The 19,144-nt window shown below is 38.2% G+C and overlaps 1 protein-coding gene across 1 annotated transcript in view; it reads right to left on the reverse strand.

Moving 5' to 3' along the window:
- The window catches only part of LOC101171352 (protocadherin-16), an 89,750-nt gene that overhangs the window by 16,578 nt on the left and 54,028 nt on the right, over positions 1-19,144 (reverse strand). Inside the window, exons 5-8 of the mRNA XM_004076301.4 lie at positions 4,079-4,267; positions 3,452-3,683; positions 2,903-3,139; positions 93-1,148 (exon numbers count right to left, since the gene is read on the reverse strand). Coding sequence (XP_004076349.1) covers positions 93-1,148; positions 2,903-3,139; positions 3,452-3,683; positions 4,079-4,267 — 1,714 coding nt within the window. The remainder of the gene's footprint in view (positions 1-92; positions 1,149-2,902; positions 3,140-3,451; positions 3,684-4,078; positions 4,268-19,144) is intronic.

Genomic DNA, 19,144 nt, shown 5'->3' on the forward strand with positions numbered 1-19,144 from the left:
CTTGGATTCAATTAAAAATAACATATTTTTAAAGTTGATATTATGTTTCTTTATTAATAAAATAAAGATTTACTCAGTCACATATTCGTCACCTGTTTGGGAGTTGATCTGAAAGTGCTTGTCTGCATGCAGCAGCCGGTAGGTGAGTCGAGCATTTAGCCCTGCATCTCTGTCTGTAGCGGAGACCCTGCCAAAGCCTGTTCCTGCCACCAAGTTCTCCCTGACAGCCAGGAACACCCTCTCCTGGCTCAGTCGTGGGGAATTATCATTCTCATCAGTAACAGTTACCCTGACTGTGGCACTACCGGTTCTTCCAGTCCCACTATGTCTTGAAGTTGCAAGGACAGTGAGCAGATACATATCTTTGGCTTCTCTGTCCAAAGAGCTCCGGACAAAAAGCCAACCACTGTCTGGCATGATTCCAAAACCAGCTGCATCCCCATCTGGCCTGAGACGGTAGGAAATGGAGGAGGAGATGGATGACGAACTGCCACCATTTCCAGAAGCCTCTCTGTTGAGAGCTCGCACCTGGAGGAAACGAGTGTTGAGAGGTGCGTTTTCCCGTAGCTCTACTCGATACGTCAGGGTATCAAAGTTGGGGCCTTGAGCGTCTTGTGCTTGGATGTGGACAACAAGCGTGAAAGTGGAACTGAGCTGAGGTGCTCCACCATCTTTGGCGATCACTTGGAGGTCGTAGCGTGGAACACTGTCATATGAAAGGCTGCCAATGAGGCGAACTTCCCCACTGCCACGGTCAATACCAAACGTTCTTTGACCACTGCTGCCAGCAGCCCCCGCAGAGATCAAGTCAAAGCTAAGCTGACCGTTGTGACCAGAATCTTTGTCCGTGGCCTGAATACGGTAGATAACAGTCCCCATTTTTGTGACTTCTGGTAAGAGAAGGGACTCTGATGAGGAAGGGAGGAAGGTGGGAGCATTGTCATTAATATCTGAAATGCTGATGTGCACCCGGCTGATTCCATAGGATGGTGGAGAGCCGTAGCGTGCCTGGATCTCCAGGTCAAGACTGGAGCAGGTTTCGTGGTCAAGAGGAAGTGCTGTGCGAATGGTACCAGATGTACTGTCAACAGTAAAATATCCATCTGGGTCTCCCGAAGAGATGGAGTAGTAGATACCTTTAGAGACACCTGAATGAAGGACAATTGAGAAAAACACAAGAAGTGACATAAGATTTCAATTTCAATCTGATTATAATGATGAAAAATTTGTATTGTAAACATTATGAAGATAGAAAAGCGGTATTTAACTTTGATCTAATCTAATGCTACATTCACATCAGGCTTGGAAACGTCTGTTTAAGCGACCACTACCAATGGAATGTTTATGTAAACATAACGTAAATGCGTGTTCTGGGCTTCTGGATTCAGGAGGCGTTTGACTGCGTCCCACATGGTATCCTGTGGAGGGTCCTCTGGGAGTATGGGGTCCGGGGAGCCTTACTGAGGGCTGTCAGGTCTCTGCATGAACGGAGCAAGAGCATGGTTTGCATGGCCGGCAGTAAGTCAAACCTGTTCCTGGTGCATGTTGGACTCCGGCAGGGATGCTCATTATCACCGGCTCTGTTTATAGTTTTTATGGACATAATTTTTAGGCACAGGCAGGGGCCAGAGGGTTTCTGGTTTGGGGACCACAGGATTTAACCTCTGCTCTTTGCAAATGACTTTGTCCTGTTGGCTTCATCAAGCCGGGACCTCCAGCGTACACTAGGGCGGTTTGTGGCCGAGTGTAAAGCGGCTGGGATGAGGGTCAGCACTGCTAAATCTAAGGCCATGGTTCTCGACCGAAGAAAGGCAGTTTGCCATCTCTCGGTGGGTGGAGTGTCCCTGGCCTGGTGGAGGATTTTAAATATCTTGGAGTCTTGTTCATGAGTGAGGGAAGACAGGAGCGTTAGATTGACAGGCGGATCGGAGCAACGTCCGTAGTTATGCAGTAGCTGTACAGGTCCGTTGTGGTGAGGAGAGAGCTGAGCCAATAAGCAAAGCTCTCAATTTACCGGTCGATCTTCCTCTGTAGCAGATGGTCCAACAAGTAACAAAAGAGCAATATAGGATTTTATTGTTTAGAACAAAATTTAATGTTTTTGGGGTGAATATCACTCAAAAGATTTAATCTGCCCCTTTTTTCTGATTTTCCAAATTGAGTTCTGTTTTCACAAAAATATCGTCCTGTTGTTCTCTACAATGGACAAGTTGGGAAATTAAAACAAAAAATATTTAAAAAAAAATTAAAATTGTAAGGTGTTTTTTTCGGCCCAAATAGATAGGAAATCACACAAAACAAGGAAATTGTAAGACCCGTTTTTTCCTCGGTTCTCAGGAGATTATATATATGACACCAATTCTCGTTGTATGTTGGAATATAACAGTTAAAGAAAAAGCCTGGAGCAAGATTCGTGAGATTTGCCCCACTTCGACATTTTGCACCAATTCTCTTCTAACTGTGAGTACATGCACTATATCGGATTGCAACAGTCCCTTGTGCACACCCTAATGTAAAAACACGTTTAAGAATGCCTGTTTAGCTCGTTCTTGAATGGACCAGAGATGCCCAGTGTTTACGTATCTTAATGTAGATTTTAGCAGGAGCTCAAATTAAAACTTTTTTTTTTCTACTGTAAATTAAATGAAGCAAGAATATACCTGTCAGTGCTCTCAATGTTAATTTTAGCATTTTAAATACTGGAATATATGTTTTAGTGTCATTTTTAGCTGCAAGTGCATTCAAAATTTGAGGGGAAAACTATTTGCAGCTCAGTGGCACATTTCTATTCTGAGGCTGGTAACAGGAACGTCACATAGAAGAAGTTTCACTGAGAGCTCTAAAAGTAGTTTAGAGATGTACAACAACAAAAGTATGAGGCTGAGAAAGTAAACGTTCCCACCTGTCTTGGTAGCAGCACGGACCACTCCCACCGCTGTCCCCCTGAGAACGTCCTCAGACACAGTGAAAAAATACTGTGCCTGTTCAAACACTGGAGAAGACGTTGAGCCTCCAACGATGCTCACATTCACTCTGGCATTCACAGGTGCTGTTAGACCATCGCCATCCACAGCTGTTATCACCATGGAGATGACTGTGTTTGCTTTGCTATGCAGCGAGCGCGAAAGAGAAATCACTCCTGAGAGGAAAAAGAATAATATCAATAGGTCTAAACACAATACCACAATGAAAAGTCTATTTATTTTGCAAAGTATAGTAAAAATTGCTTTAAACATGTATTTGACAATAAGACATTTGAAACTGTAAAAAGTGAAGATCTTTTGTCCATATTAATATTCAAGTTTATTATAGTACAGATCTACATACCATTTGATTGGACAGGTAGAGGTATCGTCTCCAAGCCACACATAAATACTTCTCTAAAATGTGCTTCGCCAAAATTGAGCTGTCTTTCTTTGTCCTTTATACAAAGTGAATGTGAGAGGCTCACCCGTGTCCTTGTTGAGGGTGAAGAAAGGGGAGCTCCCTCCAGGTACTGTGCGGTAGGTAATCCTGCCGTTTTCACCAGCATCAGGATCATTGGCTGTCACCTTGACAACGGAGGTTCCTGGAGCACTGTGGGTACTAAGACTTACAGTGTAAAGGACTGGGTAGAAGGTGGGCCGGTTATCATTGATGTCCATCACTTTGACCCTCACACCCACTGCTGAGCTCAGTCCACCCTGGAAAAGGAAACAGAGCCATAGGATCCATCTTGGATAATTTTCTTTTGAATGATACATTTAATGAAGTTTAATATGTATATACCATTTCTGAGAATGATTTTAAAGCAAATTGACGTAAGGAAATGTAAAAAAGATTGTAAAAAGCATTAGGTTTGTATTATCAAATGCAAATAAAAATAACTTTTTTTTTGTTATCCAACCAGTTCATGTTATAACAATCTATTCACTTTACCTTAGTAGCTTTATTTATTTTATTTTTTTACTTTGAGAATGTTCAGTTTAATTGACTTTAATGAAGTCTCTAAGACTGACCTGTGATTTAAATGTTGCTCTAATTAATTGGAGCAGTTCATTTCCCACACTATATACTCTTTCATTAGACTTAAACTTACTCCATCTGTTGCTGTGACGGTCAGGTCATACTTCTCCAGACCCTCGTCCCTGTCGAGAGCTGAGGCGGTGCAAAGCTGGCCCGTCTGCTTGTTTATGGTAAAGGGTGTCTGAACCGTGCCTCCAGACTTTAAAGTCAAAGCATAGGTTATGGTTCCAAATGAACCCCGGTCCTCGTCGGTGGCTGACACCTGAGACCAAAAGAGATCGAAATGAATCTTCATACAAGCCAGATATCAAAAGCAGCTTTTCAAGAGACTATAATGAGATAGACCGTGAGGACCTTAACAAAGATCCTCTTTGTTACAAAGACTTAAAAAATTAGAACCAGATCAATACAACAGAAATGGCAACATATCGTTCTTTTCAAATGTAAGAATTTGTGATGATTTCTAATTTTCACTTTTAAAGATTATGGATATATGGTATGTAAAGGAAAAAGACAAAGGTTGGTCTAGAGATCAAAGGAACAAATGCCAGAGGACCAAAAAATTGCACCAATGGCTCTTAAACAACACACACTATTAAATTATAAGATAATTGAATTATTACACTATTGCGCTTAGAATCCTATTTATATCTGGAGATAAGTATGTCTTGATCATAACCTTCTTTTCAGAAAACGTGCATGTACACTTCCTTTCAAATATGCTGTGTATGCATGCTTTATTCTTATGAAACACTCAGAAATCCCATAACACAACAGAAATTTCCTTGCAAAACACCAAAAGGGAAATGTTGTGTGCTCTCAGGCTGAGCCTTTGACTCAATCTTCAAACTGGTTCATAATGTTGTTTGGTGGTGTTTATAGGGTTGTTAAAAGTAGCATTCTTGCTCAGATGTTAAAACCTTGAAGGCAAGCCAAGATCCAGGAGGTCGAATGACCCCGTTTGCTCCTCCAAGGAGTCTCGGCTCCTAACGGGACTGTTAATCATTTGAACTGATATTTAGTTTAACTGTAATACTAATATTTTTTCTCTTAAATACTTTTTTGTCAAAAAAAAAATATTTAAGTCCTGCTTATTGAGCTCATCATAGTAAAATCTTTACTATTTTCCTCATCGATACCTCTTTTCATGTTCTTTTCTCTTTTCTTTCTTTTTTAAGTAAATTTTATAATGATTATGTCTGTTTTTAATCTTTGCACTGTTATGTATTGTAAATTTTAATGCATTTTCCTGTTTTATGAAGAACTTTAACTTACTTTCAGTACGAGTTGTGCTATACAAATAAACTTGCCTTGCCTATTTTGGGTGTTTGTCAGAAAAGTGGAGAAATTCAGACTGAGGGTTAAAGCTGTGCAAATTTAGAAAAAGATAATCAATAATAATTGTTTTTTTAAATTTTCTGATGACTTTATTTCTATTTTTAGATCTGGCCAGTCATTTTAGCATATTTAGGCCCTGGTTTGCACCAGTGCTGAGGACACTTTAAATACATTTTTACTAAAGTTACATATTTCTGAACAAAATAAAACTGACATCTGAATCTTCCATTTGAACTTATCCCGGACCTGAACCCCAGAAGACAGGACCACCACAGCAGACATTCGGTTGGCAAAAGTCTCTCTTTCCATCCCACCGGCACACGTTTTCACCATTACTAAAAGCACTTGGTTTAAAAAGGATAGAAACCTTTCTCCAGTGACTCATACTGTTGCTGCTTCAGAAAAATTAAAACAAGGGAGTAACAGCACAACTCCTTAAAGTTTTGATGGCTTTGTATCATCAAAGCTGGACAGATGTGGTTATGTGGTGTTGTGTTACATCCAACTTTTGGTAAGCTTTTTACTCCTGAGAGTTTTGAGTAATTTCTGATACCTCACAAACTATATAATGTTGAGACTATAACTAGCTTTTGGGAACCTAGGTTTGTGTGTGGCTGTTCATGTCCATCAACAAATGGATTAGCCACCTGCAGTGATCAGCTCTACACATATGATGATGACACCATCGTTTTCACAAGATCTCATTAAAGGGATTTTAACACCCACGAGGCACACCTGGTGATAGGATGAGTTCACGGTCGTCACCACATTTAATGTCTGTTCCTTTAAGGATAGCACACAGGGTGTTACAATCTTTTTGTTTGAGTCTTTCTGTAAAAATTGTGCACTGTAACCTAATTTATTCTAAGATGCGTCATTCTTATCGTGTTTTGTTTTCCTTTTTTTTATTCTGTGAGTCACAACAGGTTTAGGTTGTCAATCATCCAAAGCTGTCTTTATTTGTGTTAATGATCCTCATGTGCTGGTTTTCAGGTCACCTGTTTTGTCATCTTTTTGCATCTCAGTGGAATTTGTCATGTTCGAGTTTGTTTAATAAATCTTTAAGTTTCTGCCACCAACCCTGGTCTCATGCATATTGGGTTGTTTAGTTCATACAAGCGCATACAAAACTCTCACAATCTCGCGTAGCCACACAAGTTTTTACAACTGTTTTTGGGTTCTACAAAGAAAATATACAGCCACTGAACACGCATTGCAAGTGAAACTAGGTCAAACTTTGACCAACCAGGGCCTCAAATTTGGTAGTGACGTATGGATAGCGTCCCTTTTAATTCACAGAATGGCCAACCATTTGAAAACTAATCATGATGAATAAATTAATAATAATGTCTTTTGTCCAGCTAGAATTATATGACAGCAAGTCTTTCTTATATCGCAGCAGTGTCAAACTTCAGGCCTCGAGGGCTGTCCTTCTGCTGGTTTTTCCAGAAATCCTGCTTTATCTGCTGCTGATTACCTGGATCTGGTGTGTTTAGCCAGTAAGGAGCTTCAATGGCAGATTGATAGGAAAACATGTTGGACATCGGCCCTTGAGGCCTGGATTCTGACACCCTTGATATATCAGAATAGAGCTGTGAAAGAAAATCCTAGAGCAAGATTTGTGAGATATGCACCACTTCAATATTTTACGCCAAGCCTCTTCCAACTTCAAGTGCCAGACCTGCGCTTGTAAACTTTAGAAAAAGAGAGAGAAAAAAAGAAGAAGCCCCACCCTGCTTGTCCAGTATGAACACCATGTGTGCTCAAGACCTGCATTTAGCACATTCTTGTATCTGTAACTTTTAATGTTTGTCATGGTTTGGGTTTCTTTGCCTTAGTCTTTGCTTCCTCATGTTTGAGTTCTGTTCCCTGTTTTATTTTGAAAGGTTTCCTGTTATGTCATGGTTTTGAATTTTACTTCTCCTGATCATGTTCACCTGTGTCTTGTCAGTCCTTTTTGTATTTGTATCTTCCTTCCTCTTATGCTGGTCCATGCCATCATTTCCATGACCGTCTTCTGCCCCGTTCGTCAGTTTACCTTGTTAGCCCAAAGTTAGTTTTTGTTTGGTTACCCTGCTTGACACCGTTTTCTGTTCTGTTAATAAACCCCTGGCCTTGGAACCGTGTGCCTTCCGTCTGTGCATTTTGGGTCCTTCATGCTCATGCGTTGGACTCATGCATAAAGGAGAGACCAATCCAAGTTCAAGCCACAAATACCACAACAATTGTGAGAAACATCTTCCATTTTGCTATTATTGTTGCATTCACAATGTATGTCTTTTTAATGAAACTTGATAAAACTTGATTCCAGTGCACACTCATGAATGTCTTTTTAATTTTGGTTGAGCAAATGAGGTTGTCCACAGTGTCTCCCACAGTGCAGTCTGTCATCTGATCCAGGAGCAGTCAGGGTTGCCTCTCTTGGGCAAAGAACAAATGTGGTCAAAAGCCCAAAGCCGCACCAACAAAAGCATCAGTCTCATCTATTCAACTTATAAATCTCACATGGTTCTTTAGCAACATTACATGTTTGTGCTCGTCTCCATAGTTCTGATCTTCCATCTTCCACATTTAAGTATGTTTTGGGGTGATCTGGTTGTTGTCAGAGATTTCAAGATGTCACGTTACATAAACAAAACCTCTTCAGTTTATGCAAGATCATGCAGCATTAAGATATGAAGTCCATTATGATTAATATTGTGTTAAAGAGGTTTAAAATGTTGGATTTCATAGTTTGCTGAAGCCAACGTAAACCAGGAGCTTCCTAGAGGGTGGAGTTGCAATTTACTTGGTTCAATTTTGCAAAGCATTCTGGACTAATGGAATGTTTATACAGTCTGTAAGTGATTTGAGTAGATCTTTTAAAATCACTACAGCTATTTCCTAACTTGGAGTTTCCTAATTTAACTCTTGACTAAAGAAAATGGAAGCGTTTACAGACAATATACAAGTAAAGAGACTTAACAAAAACTAGACAGGAGGAAGATAATACTGCCTTTGAAGTAAATGACTTAGGTGCACTAGATGCAAACAATGTCTTGTGATTCATTGAAAATTAATTTGAAAATGTAATTGTTTTAAATAAAAGTATGTGCAACATTTGCATAGTGTAGCAGCTATTTTCCTATATTGTTTTCCTCTTAAAAGCCGGTTGTTTTAAATTGTTTTAATATTTTTTTTTCATTTTTTAAACACAGATCAATCTACATTCTGGGAAAAACAAAGTCAAAACAAACAGACAAATGGGGCATATGACATGCTAAACACAGATTCTTGAATTCACAATTAACCCATGGTGTTCACACTGGACAAGCAGGGAGGGGCTTCTTCTTTTTCCTCTTTTTTTTACTGTTTACTAGTGCATGTCTGCCACCTGCAGATGGAAGAGTCCTGGTGTAAAATGTTGCAAATCTTGCACCAGGTTTTTCTTTTTTTCCACAGCTCTATTACAATATATGAAAGACTTGGTCTCATATAATTCCATCAGGGCACAAACTGTAATTATTCATTTGTCCTCCGTGATCAAGGGGTCCCAATTGTGACGCAACACAAGAATTTTGAACGAAGGAGGCCAAAAAGCGCATTTACATGCTTTACATCAACTTTACATCAGAAGTGGACTTGAGCTTAGTTTAACATGTGTTTAGCATATATGATCTATGCATTATGATGGTTGTATGGTTCTGAAAAGCTAAGATTAAGTTGAAAAATATCCATCATGTCTTTGGCAGGTTTTTGGAAGAAATGTTTCAAAGCCTTCTTCTGTTTCCCCCAAATCAGTAACAGCACAGTTATGCAAAGGAATAAGAGTTTTATTCTCTAATGAGGATTTGCTGCCTCCAGGACAGATTAGAAAAAAACTAAAATGCAGAATCTGACGTAATAGCTTTCTTATCCCAAATTCTTAAAAGTTATGTTAAATGCTGATAAAATTCTGATAGAATTCATCTTAGATTAGATTTTAAGTTTAAAGATGAGAATTGTGAGTTTTTTTAGGATACATTTTTACTACAAAGACAGTCAGCAATAAGTGAAAAACATTTCATAAGACTGTGCCGAGTATCAAAGCCAGGACTAAGGTCTGGAGCTTTTAGGCCACAGAGAGTCATTCATCCACTGCTAAACAGAAAAAAAAGGAGGGAACACTCACTGATTCATTTGCTCCTCTATTTTTCACAACCACACACTTTTCTTTGTCTCTAATCTGAACTTTCTCCCCTTATTAGTCTTTGATGCTCCCACTGTCATTACTCTTCAGATAGAAGGTATGCTTCTGCAAGGTTGTGCTTATATTGCAGCCATACACCTCATACTTTTCTGTCGTCCACTGAACTCAGACTCATCTTTCACTGACATTTCATGTCACAGAGAGGAGAGTAGGAGTGCTGATGGAGTATGGATTACATTTAAAGGTAGATCTAATGGAAGCAGTGGGCCAAACATTTCTCTTTTCACTCCCTACAACTTGTCAAACCGCAACAGCACAACACATTACATCAGCTGAATTATTGCTTTTCTCCTTTAGCCCTTTTTTTTGTTTAGTACCTCCTCTTTTGCATTAAACACATGGCTTTATTCCTTTTGCTATGTCCTTTTCCTACTTATTTGTCTTCTCTATTCACATCTCCTCCAGATGTGGGCCCTGGTCCAGAAAAGTCCTCCTGTTCTTTGCAGTTTGTCTCGTGTAAAACATCGGTTGATGTCAAAGTGATGCACAACAGAGAAGGCGGCAAAGAGCCAATTTTGCATCAAATATTTAGCCACTTTGGTTGGAGAAACCTGAAGCAAAGAAAAGTATTTCGGTTTGATATAGCTGTATTTTTAAAAAATACTGAAAATACATGTCTAAAAGATAATCAAAAGACACTTTTTCACCAGGAACATAATCTTGGCCTATTTTATTCTGCTGTGCAGTGTGTCCTAGACTTAAGTGAGGATGAATGAGTACATTTTTTTAAAAAAGTGGCAGCCCTAATTCCTTCATTCAGGTGCCTTTTTGATTACAATCTCATGATACAGCTTATGTAAAGAAAACAAATTGTATTGATTTGTGTAAAAAACAATCAGTCTGAATCTAAAAAAAAAAAGAAGAAAGCATCCTAAAGGACTGACTGATTATTGTGGAAATGCACTTTAAAGTTTGACATTTTATTTGTAAAAAAAAAAAAAAAAACAGAAAAACATCAAATATGAATTTCATTAAAAACATCTGTTCATGTTCCATAATTTTTTTTTCTCATTGTTTGTAATCACTAGTCAAAAAACTACATAAAGAAATTCAGTGCAGCATAATACCAGCTGGATAAGTACTTTTTCTTTGCTGTAACTTTATTGACCAAACAAGGACAATAATGAATGTGGAGGTTAAAAAACAGTGAAAAAACTGAACCCATGCCTGACCTTTTCCACTAAGACACACTCCTGGCATGGCCAAGTCTCTGATAAAATGGGCCTCCATCTTGTCATTGATTTGATGCAGAATGAACGTGATCAAGAAATATGGGAGTGGAGAGGAAAAAAAGGGCGGGAGCAGGTGGGAGGTGGAGCAAATGGGGAAAGGCTTGGCAAATGAACAAAAGGCCAGGCTAATGATAACATGAGACCTTGAGATGGGAATGAAGAGTCCTCATCTCCCTATTCGCTCAATCTCCATTCCTCCCTTGACCTCCCCTCTGATTTTACAGTCCTGTGCCTATTTTCCATCCTTTCTCCCTCTCACTCATTCCTTTAGCACCCTATTACAGCCAGTGCTTGTTGTCTTTCATGTGGAGTTCATGGCTGGGAATGATTAGGTAGATCAAACCATGGGAGGGAGGAGAATAAGTGAAGGAGGTGAAAAGTCAGAGCAAGAGAGATTGATTTCTATATTTGGAAGAAAGAGTGGTAAAATTATTGATGTGCATAATAAGGAATGATGGTCGCACAAAATTCCCTATGACTTTGTTTCTGTCTTTCCAAAATCCACGTTTGTGTACAACTGTGCACAGATGTATTTAGGGAGCGATGATCTCATAGTTGCAGCTTTATCTTTTGGTTTTAACCGTTCAGGCATATAAGTCTAACGTTCACACTGGGCATGTGTTGCGCGTTCAATAACAGCCTGATGTGGTGAACGCTGTCAGAACAGGAAGGGATTTTAGCTCTTTCTCTTTTCCAACTGCTTACAAGGCTTGATGCAAAATGTTGAAGCGGTACAAATCTAGCAAGTCTTTCTCTTTCACAGCTGCTCCAATATATGAAAGGCTTGGTGTCATGGAATTCCGGCCAGGAACAAACCGAAGTTAAATATTTCTCTTCCATGATCAATTTTCAAACAGTTGACACTTCCTTGAATTAAAAGGGACATCATCCAAATGTTGCCACCAAATCTGAGTCCCTGATTGGTCAAAGTTCGACCTGGTTTCACTTGCAACGCGTGTTCAACGGCCACAGATTTTGTAGGTAGAGCCCTAAAACGGTCAAAGAAACTTGCGTAGCTACCCATGAATGTGAGTTTATAACATGAAAGCCTGAAACACTGATTTCAGCACGTTTACATAGACCTGTTATTGGAAGTAGTCGCATGAACGCGCAATAACGTGGACTTTGAATTAGAAGTGGTCGCTTGAAAGCGTGTTGCCAAGGGCGATGTGAGCTTGAGAAAGATTGTTTTAGGGTATTTGTTTTAAGCTACGTTTACTAATTTATGTATAACACAGAAGAACAAAACCAAAAATAATCAGACAAGTTAAAAAAAAAACTAAGAGAAATTCAATTTATGTTGTGAAACTGTTTTAAATGGTTAAAAGATAAAAACCCAGCAGCTGGTCCGAGCCTGTCACCAGTTTAAATCTATTCAAAGCTGCCAACTTCTTTCAAAGCCAGGTAAGAAAAGGAAAAGGCCGACTGATATAAAAGTTAAAAGTCAAGTCAGATGGAGATAAGAAACAACTTGCATGCATGGATAGGGAGGTAGAAGGACATAATGAGGGATGACATCATTCTGCCTCTGAGAAGTGATAAGGGACATGAGTGATTTAGATAGTAGCAATTGTACCTGTTGCCAAAACTATTAAAATGTCTAACTCCTTGATCCTTTCATGTTTTTGAGTGTGTGGCTGTAACTTTTACTTATGCAAAGTAGGCTTTCAAAGGCTGGTGATCAATCCAGAAATCTGCCTTGTTTGACTCAAAGTTGAATATTTCCATCCATTAAAATCCAGGCTTTGGTAACAGTTCTGCACATGTGGAAACTAGTGATTTTACAGTGAATATCAGCTGGCTGGAGGGAGAAAAGAGGATTTTTAGGTCTAAAGGTGAAAATGTGCACAATCCCAGGAAAGAAACAAACTTGTGGTCATGTCAATGATCTGGAATTACTGAGTAACAAGGCATTCTGGGATAACAAGGGATTCTTGATCAGTTTTTTAATTTCAGAATTTGTTCACTTGGTGGGAAACTTAAATGAAAGCGCGGAATACTTTTCTCATCCACAGTATGATTAAGATGTCACTTTACTGCATAGACAAGGCAAAATCTACTGCAAGAACAAAACACAACAAAGTCCTCTCTTGACTATCATCTTTGATTTGTGCAATAAGGTCTGTAATAGAAAATGAGCAACAATCGTCACTTATTGTATTCCAGTCACAGTTTGGTTTTGAAGATGAGAAGAAAACAGTAATTAGGAGAAAGCAAGAACAAAAGAAGGCTACAGCTGGACCTCAGATGAGGCTGCTGTCTGAGACCGTCTGGGCTGTTGGGCATTTGGATGAATGAGAGCACAAATGAAGAGGAGCTAGTGGCTGGCTGACTCAAGCCCACCATAGTGTCATTTTATATCCTCCAAGTGGGAAAAATAAAATGAAATTGTGGTGTTTTAGAGAATTCATTTGTTTCTGCTGGATATTTTTTTTCCCAGAAAGAGAGCAGACATGTTTGTGTTTAAAGACATTTTTAGACATTATGCTTTATGTGATTTATGGAGCAAAAAGAAGACAAAGAATTGGTAAATGTTTCACATTCAGCTCACAATGCAGGTTCCTTTAGATGAACATGCATGACTTGTACGTTTACTGCAAAAACAGAGAAAAAAATCTTCAAATACGCAAAAAAAATCTGCCAATGAGTAAGAAAAGTTGTATTTTTAAGAGATTAAGAATATTTTGCTATTGAAAAACTTAGTTGATAAAATAATTTTACTTGCAAGACAGAAAACAAGACTTTTTTTTTAAACTGAAGGGGTTTTTACTGTCTTAAGATTCAATTTTTGCAGTGTAGGACTGAAATTCTATAATCAAATTAAAACAAAATGTAAAGCAAAACATGAACTTGATGTCTGAAAAAATAAAAAATATATATATATCTTGCAGTGGGAAAAAAATGTCTTAAATTACAGTATGAGGCAAGAAGCAGAAAGAGCTGTGCATGAATAATCCTGCATGGGACTGGGTGGAGGTGGAGATAAAATGATTGAACACAAACCAACAAAAATCTGCAATCCTCACATTGTCAGCGAGGAAATGTACAAAAAACATTATCTTGATGAACACTTAGCATTGATTCTTTCATGTACTGTTAAGAAAGCATTCAGCATCCTCCCAGTATCATTGTTTTGTCTAGATGATATGTATTTGATATTTATGGGATTTTCTGCACTGCTATCAACCCTGTCACATGCTTAGATGAATATTTTCTTTCTGACAGACTTTTGCTTTTCTTCTAAATAACAAAACTGAAGTTGAAAAAGCCAACAACCAGCAGCGCTCTCTAAATGTGCAACAGTCTTCGGTTTATCCTTGCAGTTCGGACAGCTTCAGTCTTTTAATTTAATATAGCGTCTCAAAGCCTCTGCAGACTTACACACACTTCCTGGTGGTGATCCTTTAAGCTAAAAGGCAGCTGTGTCATTCCCTCATTGGTCAAAGTCTATACAGTGTAATATAATACTAAATACTTTGTAGGTAAAATCATCCAAACCTGATACCAATGATCTAACAAAAATATTTCATAAATTCAATCAAAAGTTTTAAACATCGTGGAGATGGTTTTAACTGTGTAAAAAAGTCTTAACGTTTATTGCATATATTGTTGACTGATAAATTCCTCAATATTTTAGCCATGTTTCAGAGCCCTGAAGATGAACTAAACATATTTGTGTTAACCAGCAGAAAAGAGCATGTTTCAAACTTTGCTAATTCAACATTTAAGCTATTTGATGTAGAGTGCAATGTCAAATGTCACGATGAAAGCACTGATATGCACTGACCAACATAGGCTCAGTGTTTGTGCAGAATCCAGCAAGGCAGCAAAGACAATCAAGCAGTTTAGCAATCCAAGGAGTTTACCCCCCAGGAATGCTTTTCCTGCCTGTAAACTACAGCTGCATCTTCTCAAGTGTCTTTAAGTTTTCAGGCTAAAAATTTGTTGTTCTTTCTGCATTTTGTTTCTGCTAACATACTTGAAATAAGAATGCAAACATGTTTCACTGAATAGTAATGTACCTTTTCCCAGCCAAGCTTTTCACAAAAAAAAAAAAAAATGATGTGCCTCATACAAACACAGAGGTGACATCCAAAAATCATTTGTCACCCCCTGGCTGTTTTAGAACATCATTGTATGTGAAGCTTTGGACCATTTAGAGAAAGGATTCTGTTTGACCTGTTTTTCCTAATAAACTATATTAAAAAAAAAGTATGAAGTGAATGAGACAGAAACCAAATGTTCTTCTCTGTGGTGGAGATAACAGGCTCTTAGACTTGTTGACTCTCATCAAATAAACATTTATGTTTCAGTGTGGTTACATTTCCTAATATGTAAATAATGCACATTAACGTTGATGGTTCAGACAAATAAAAGACATGTTTATAATGAAAAGAAAGCTTAAGTTTACTGGAGAAACTTTACATTTGATCACAGTAGAGCAATGACCTTCTATAAAGCCAATGTAACAACAATCGCCTCATTAAGTCATTAAAAATTGTATTTATGCATGTGGGCGTCCATGCTAATATTAGTATGAATTCAAAAGGTCAGAGGTCGTGGAGTTTTGCAGCTGCCCCTTTATTTCCTTGAGGTCAGCAGATGAGCTTCTGGTTGTCTTTATGGTGGGCGTGAAAAGTCAGGGCTGATGTGGCGTGAATCTGCCAATGACTCGAGAGAAGACACTTGTTACATTGCTCTTTCTAATAGGGCCATACATGTATACAACAAGTTTCAAACGTTCATATATTAGAAGGATCATCATTTTTACTTTCCCTGTGTCTCATCCTTATCTGCTCCTTTTCCACATTGTCCTCTTTTTTTCCTTGTTTCTCCCAAGTCAGGACATTTAAAACATAGAATGGACATCCAATCTTGAGCTTCAAACTAGAAAGTGGTGTTGAAATAGTTGAAAATCCATTTGCAACACATAGTTCTTCAAAGCAAAGAGTCTGAGATGGTTTTAATTCAAGGCCACATTTTCAAACAGACAGCATCCCTGATCTATAAGGTTTTAAAATGTAAACATAATTACTATCCAAAAGATTTTAAAAATGTTTACCAATGATAAGTTTTACCTTTTCATTTAGTGGCAATGTTGCCTTGCGTTTCAGGAAAAACTTTCAGTGTTAGCAATTATACCATTTTTAGTAGCACGACTCTTTACAAGAGAAAGGCTTATTGGGTAAAGTCTGCAAGCATTTTCCTTAAAATTTTAAAAACCATAGTGATTTTAGATTTTTTCTTGCATACCTATCCTCTGTTCAAATTGAGAGCCTTGATCCTTTAGACAATATAAAAACATCAAATTCTGAGCAATCTAACTATTTAAGATAGCTTGCTGATTTAAAGAAAATGCAATTCCTTTTATTGTATCTAGAAAACATGAAGTAAAACAATTCCAAGCCAGTCAAATGCAGGGAAATGTGTACTTATCCAAAGCAATAAGCAATTAAAAATGTCATTGATTTTGTTTTTGGTTGGGTTGGCAAAGGGCTAAAAAGGTTCAGAAGAAGAACTTTTTCCCTACTTTTTCCCACTTACTGTTGCAAATGTGAAATTCTTTATGATTAGTTGCAATGGGAATAAAAGGCATTCACTATTTCCAACTGATATTAGATTAGTGCTCTAAATTCAAGCGACCCTTTGCATTAACTGCAGTAATGTGGGTTGCATGAGACCAAAGAAAAAGCAGCAAACACACCCAGATGATAATAATAGATCTTAGACTAGCAAGTTGATTGAGAAACTTAGCTGACAGGCTGCTAGGATAACTGGATTAGGCTGTCAGTGACCCGCGCCTGAACCACTGCCAGAGTCACACAAAGGTCAGAGTCGGCGAATGTTTAGGGCATCAAACAGAGGCTCTTCTGCCATTAGTGTCATTATGGTTTACCGCACGTCAAAACTAAACAGTTATTTATTTTAATGTTGAGACTTTTTGTAAAACCTATAAAGTCACAAACTTCACTAAAAACCATTAAAACAAATAAAGCATACACGCATAAAGACACACAAATGTATATTCTGCACTCACGTAAAGTGCAGAATGGTCCTTTTGCAATTACAACTTAATGAATTCTATTGATAAACTTGATTCTGCTGAAGGTTCAGACACCAGATTGTGTGCATCTACACAATTGTTCACACTTACACAGTTCAATTAAAGTTCACAATCCTTAATTTAGCTACAGAAAGACAGGAAGCTTCAGTTTATACGGACAGTGAGAGGATATTGGACACCATGTGATTATGGATACATGCACAGCCTCGGGGGGTGAGGAATTGGCTTTTCTTCAGTAAGTTAATTTCCTGACTCTGTATATGTGAAGTGGATAAAAGGAAGTGGTGAGAAACACAGTCCTAATTCCTAAAGCACCTGCTAAATCACACTTCATGGAAGGCTAAAGCCTGATCCCCAAAATTGTGAACACACTCAAAGGAGGAAGTAAAGTTACTTTCTGGATAAATCTTCTGTCAGAACTTGTTTGAGCAGCTTACAGATAATTATTTTTAGTTTTTTGTCTTTGGTTTTCTTCCCTTGTTCACACAACAATATTATCAAATATAGTTTTACCCTTTAACTATTGTGCTATCGTAGGCACTTTAACATTGGGAGTTGGGTCATCTAGACCCACTAGACAGTGCTCTAAACCTTTTTTCTTCAATGATTTGTGATCTTCACTGGTGTTTTGATTATAACTTTTTAAAGTGACAATTACAGTTGCATAAAAACATATGTTTGCTTGTTACTCTAGCATAAATCCTTTTAACCCTTGTGCCATCCTAGGCACTTTAACGCTGAACCTTTTTTCTTCAATCATTTGTGATCTTCACTGATGTCCATGGATTACATGAAATCCTCTTCCCCTTTATCCACCTTTGCGACGGTAGGGAGAACACATCAATGTAAGGGTGGGGTCATAGGTTTCTGATTCTGTCAGGTTATGTTATATGGACAGTGTTTAAGTCCCAATTTCAAGTCAGATTCCCCCTACATATGAATAAATACACACCAAATTTTCTTTTTTATTCTAAGAAATTAAAAACTTTTATGTCTCTCACAGGCCAAATAAAATTAGTTTGACACATGTGCTTTAAAAGGATATTTCTCTCTGGGTTGAACAGTTTTTCTGGTATTTCTCTTTCAATTTTGACAAAATTTGCTCAGCTGAACAGCGGGGAGCCGGGCAGATTAAAGCAAGCACTGAAGGCCTTGTAAACTCCAAAACACACTTAGTGAACCCAGTTTTCAATGATGTAGAGTGCCTGTTAAATACACATTCCTGTGTAAAGAGGTAGAGAAGCACACATGTGGGCACTCTTCCACAGTCACATCATCCCATCCTTCACTATCAGCTCGGCTCAGCTTAGATCAACGGTATTTTCCAAGAAAACTGGCTTTGGAGGATGTTGGCATTTGGGGGGAGACCCGGCCAACTCCTGTGGGGAGTGTTGGGGATGGTAAAAAAAAAAAAAAACATTAGACAGTGTGTGAGAAACAAAAGTGTGGTTAGGAAAAAGAGGATAAAAGGAGTCAAAGCCACACATGTGCGCTTACATACGAGAAGTCTTGAGTCAACTGAATGTCAACACTTCATCAGTCAGCTCACAAGAAAATTACATCTTGATTCAAATATCAACTCGAAGTTCAACTTCACCTCAAACATTGCAGGCATTGGTAAATGGACAGATCCAAACTCAGACAACTCCACCATCTCCAATAAAGAAAAAACAAAAGCCCCACCATGGCCTTTAAAGGAATGTTAAATGCTTGGAGAACTACTTTATCTTAACAATGGGAAACTAAAATCTGAATTACTTGGGCAGACACACAGATAAGTGGAAATGTCATTTACTTAAAAAAAGGTAGCCTCCATGTCTGAAAAAATTTGGCTTTTGACAAAGAAAAACTAGGAAAATCTAAGTGAATGCACCTTTATCTCTCCATCTATTCAGGGTCTTGTGTCGTGCATTTCTTTTTTTCTATTTGCTGAATTATTTCCACATCATCTGACATCATTGGGGCGGGCGTAAAAGATCCTAACAGACTGATTACCTCATCTCACACTTTTCTAACAGACAAAAACATACGTTTTTAAGGAGTAAATGTAGAAAATGGCACAAGTTCCTCTGGCAGATAAAAAGGTAAAGCTGTTAGGAAAGAACTCACAGCTGAAAATGTTAGAACACAGTCAGACCACATAGAGGACCAATGATCAATTGGACTCTACTGTGTGAATCATGAAGCACTCATCATCATGTGCTCTTCAAGAAAGGATGTATAAACAGAAACCTGGACATAATATAATGATAGATTACTTAATGCATATACCATGAG

The sequence above is a fragment of the Oryzias latipes genome, chromosome 14 (genome assembly GCF_002234675.1).
Source record: "Oryzias latipes chromosome 14, ASM223467v1".
Lineage (NCBI taxonomy): Eukaryota > Metazoa > Chordata > Actinopteri > Beloniformes > Adrianichthyidae > Oryzias > Oryzias latipes.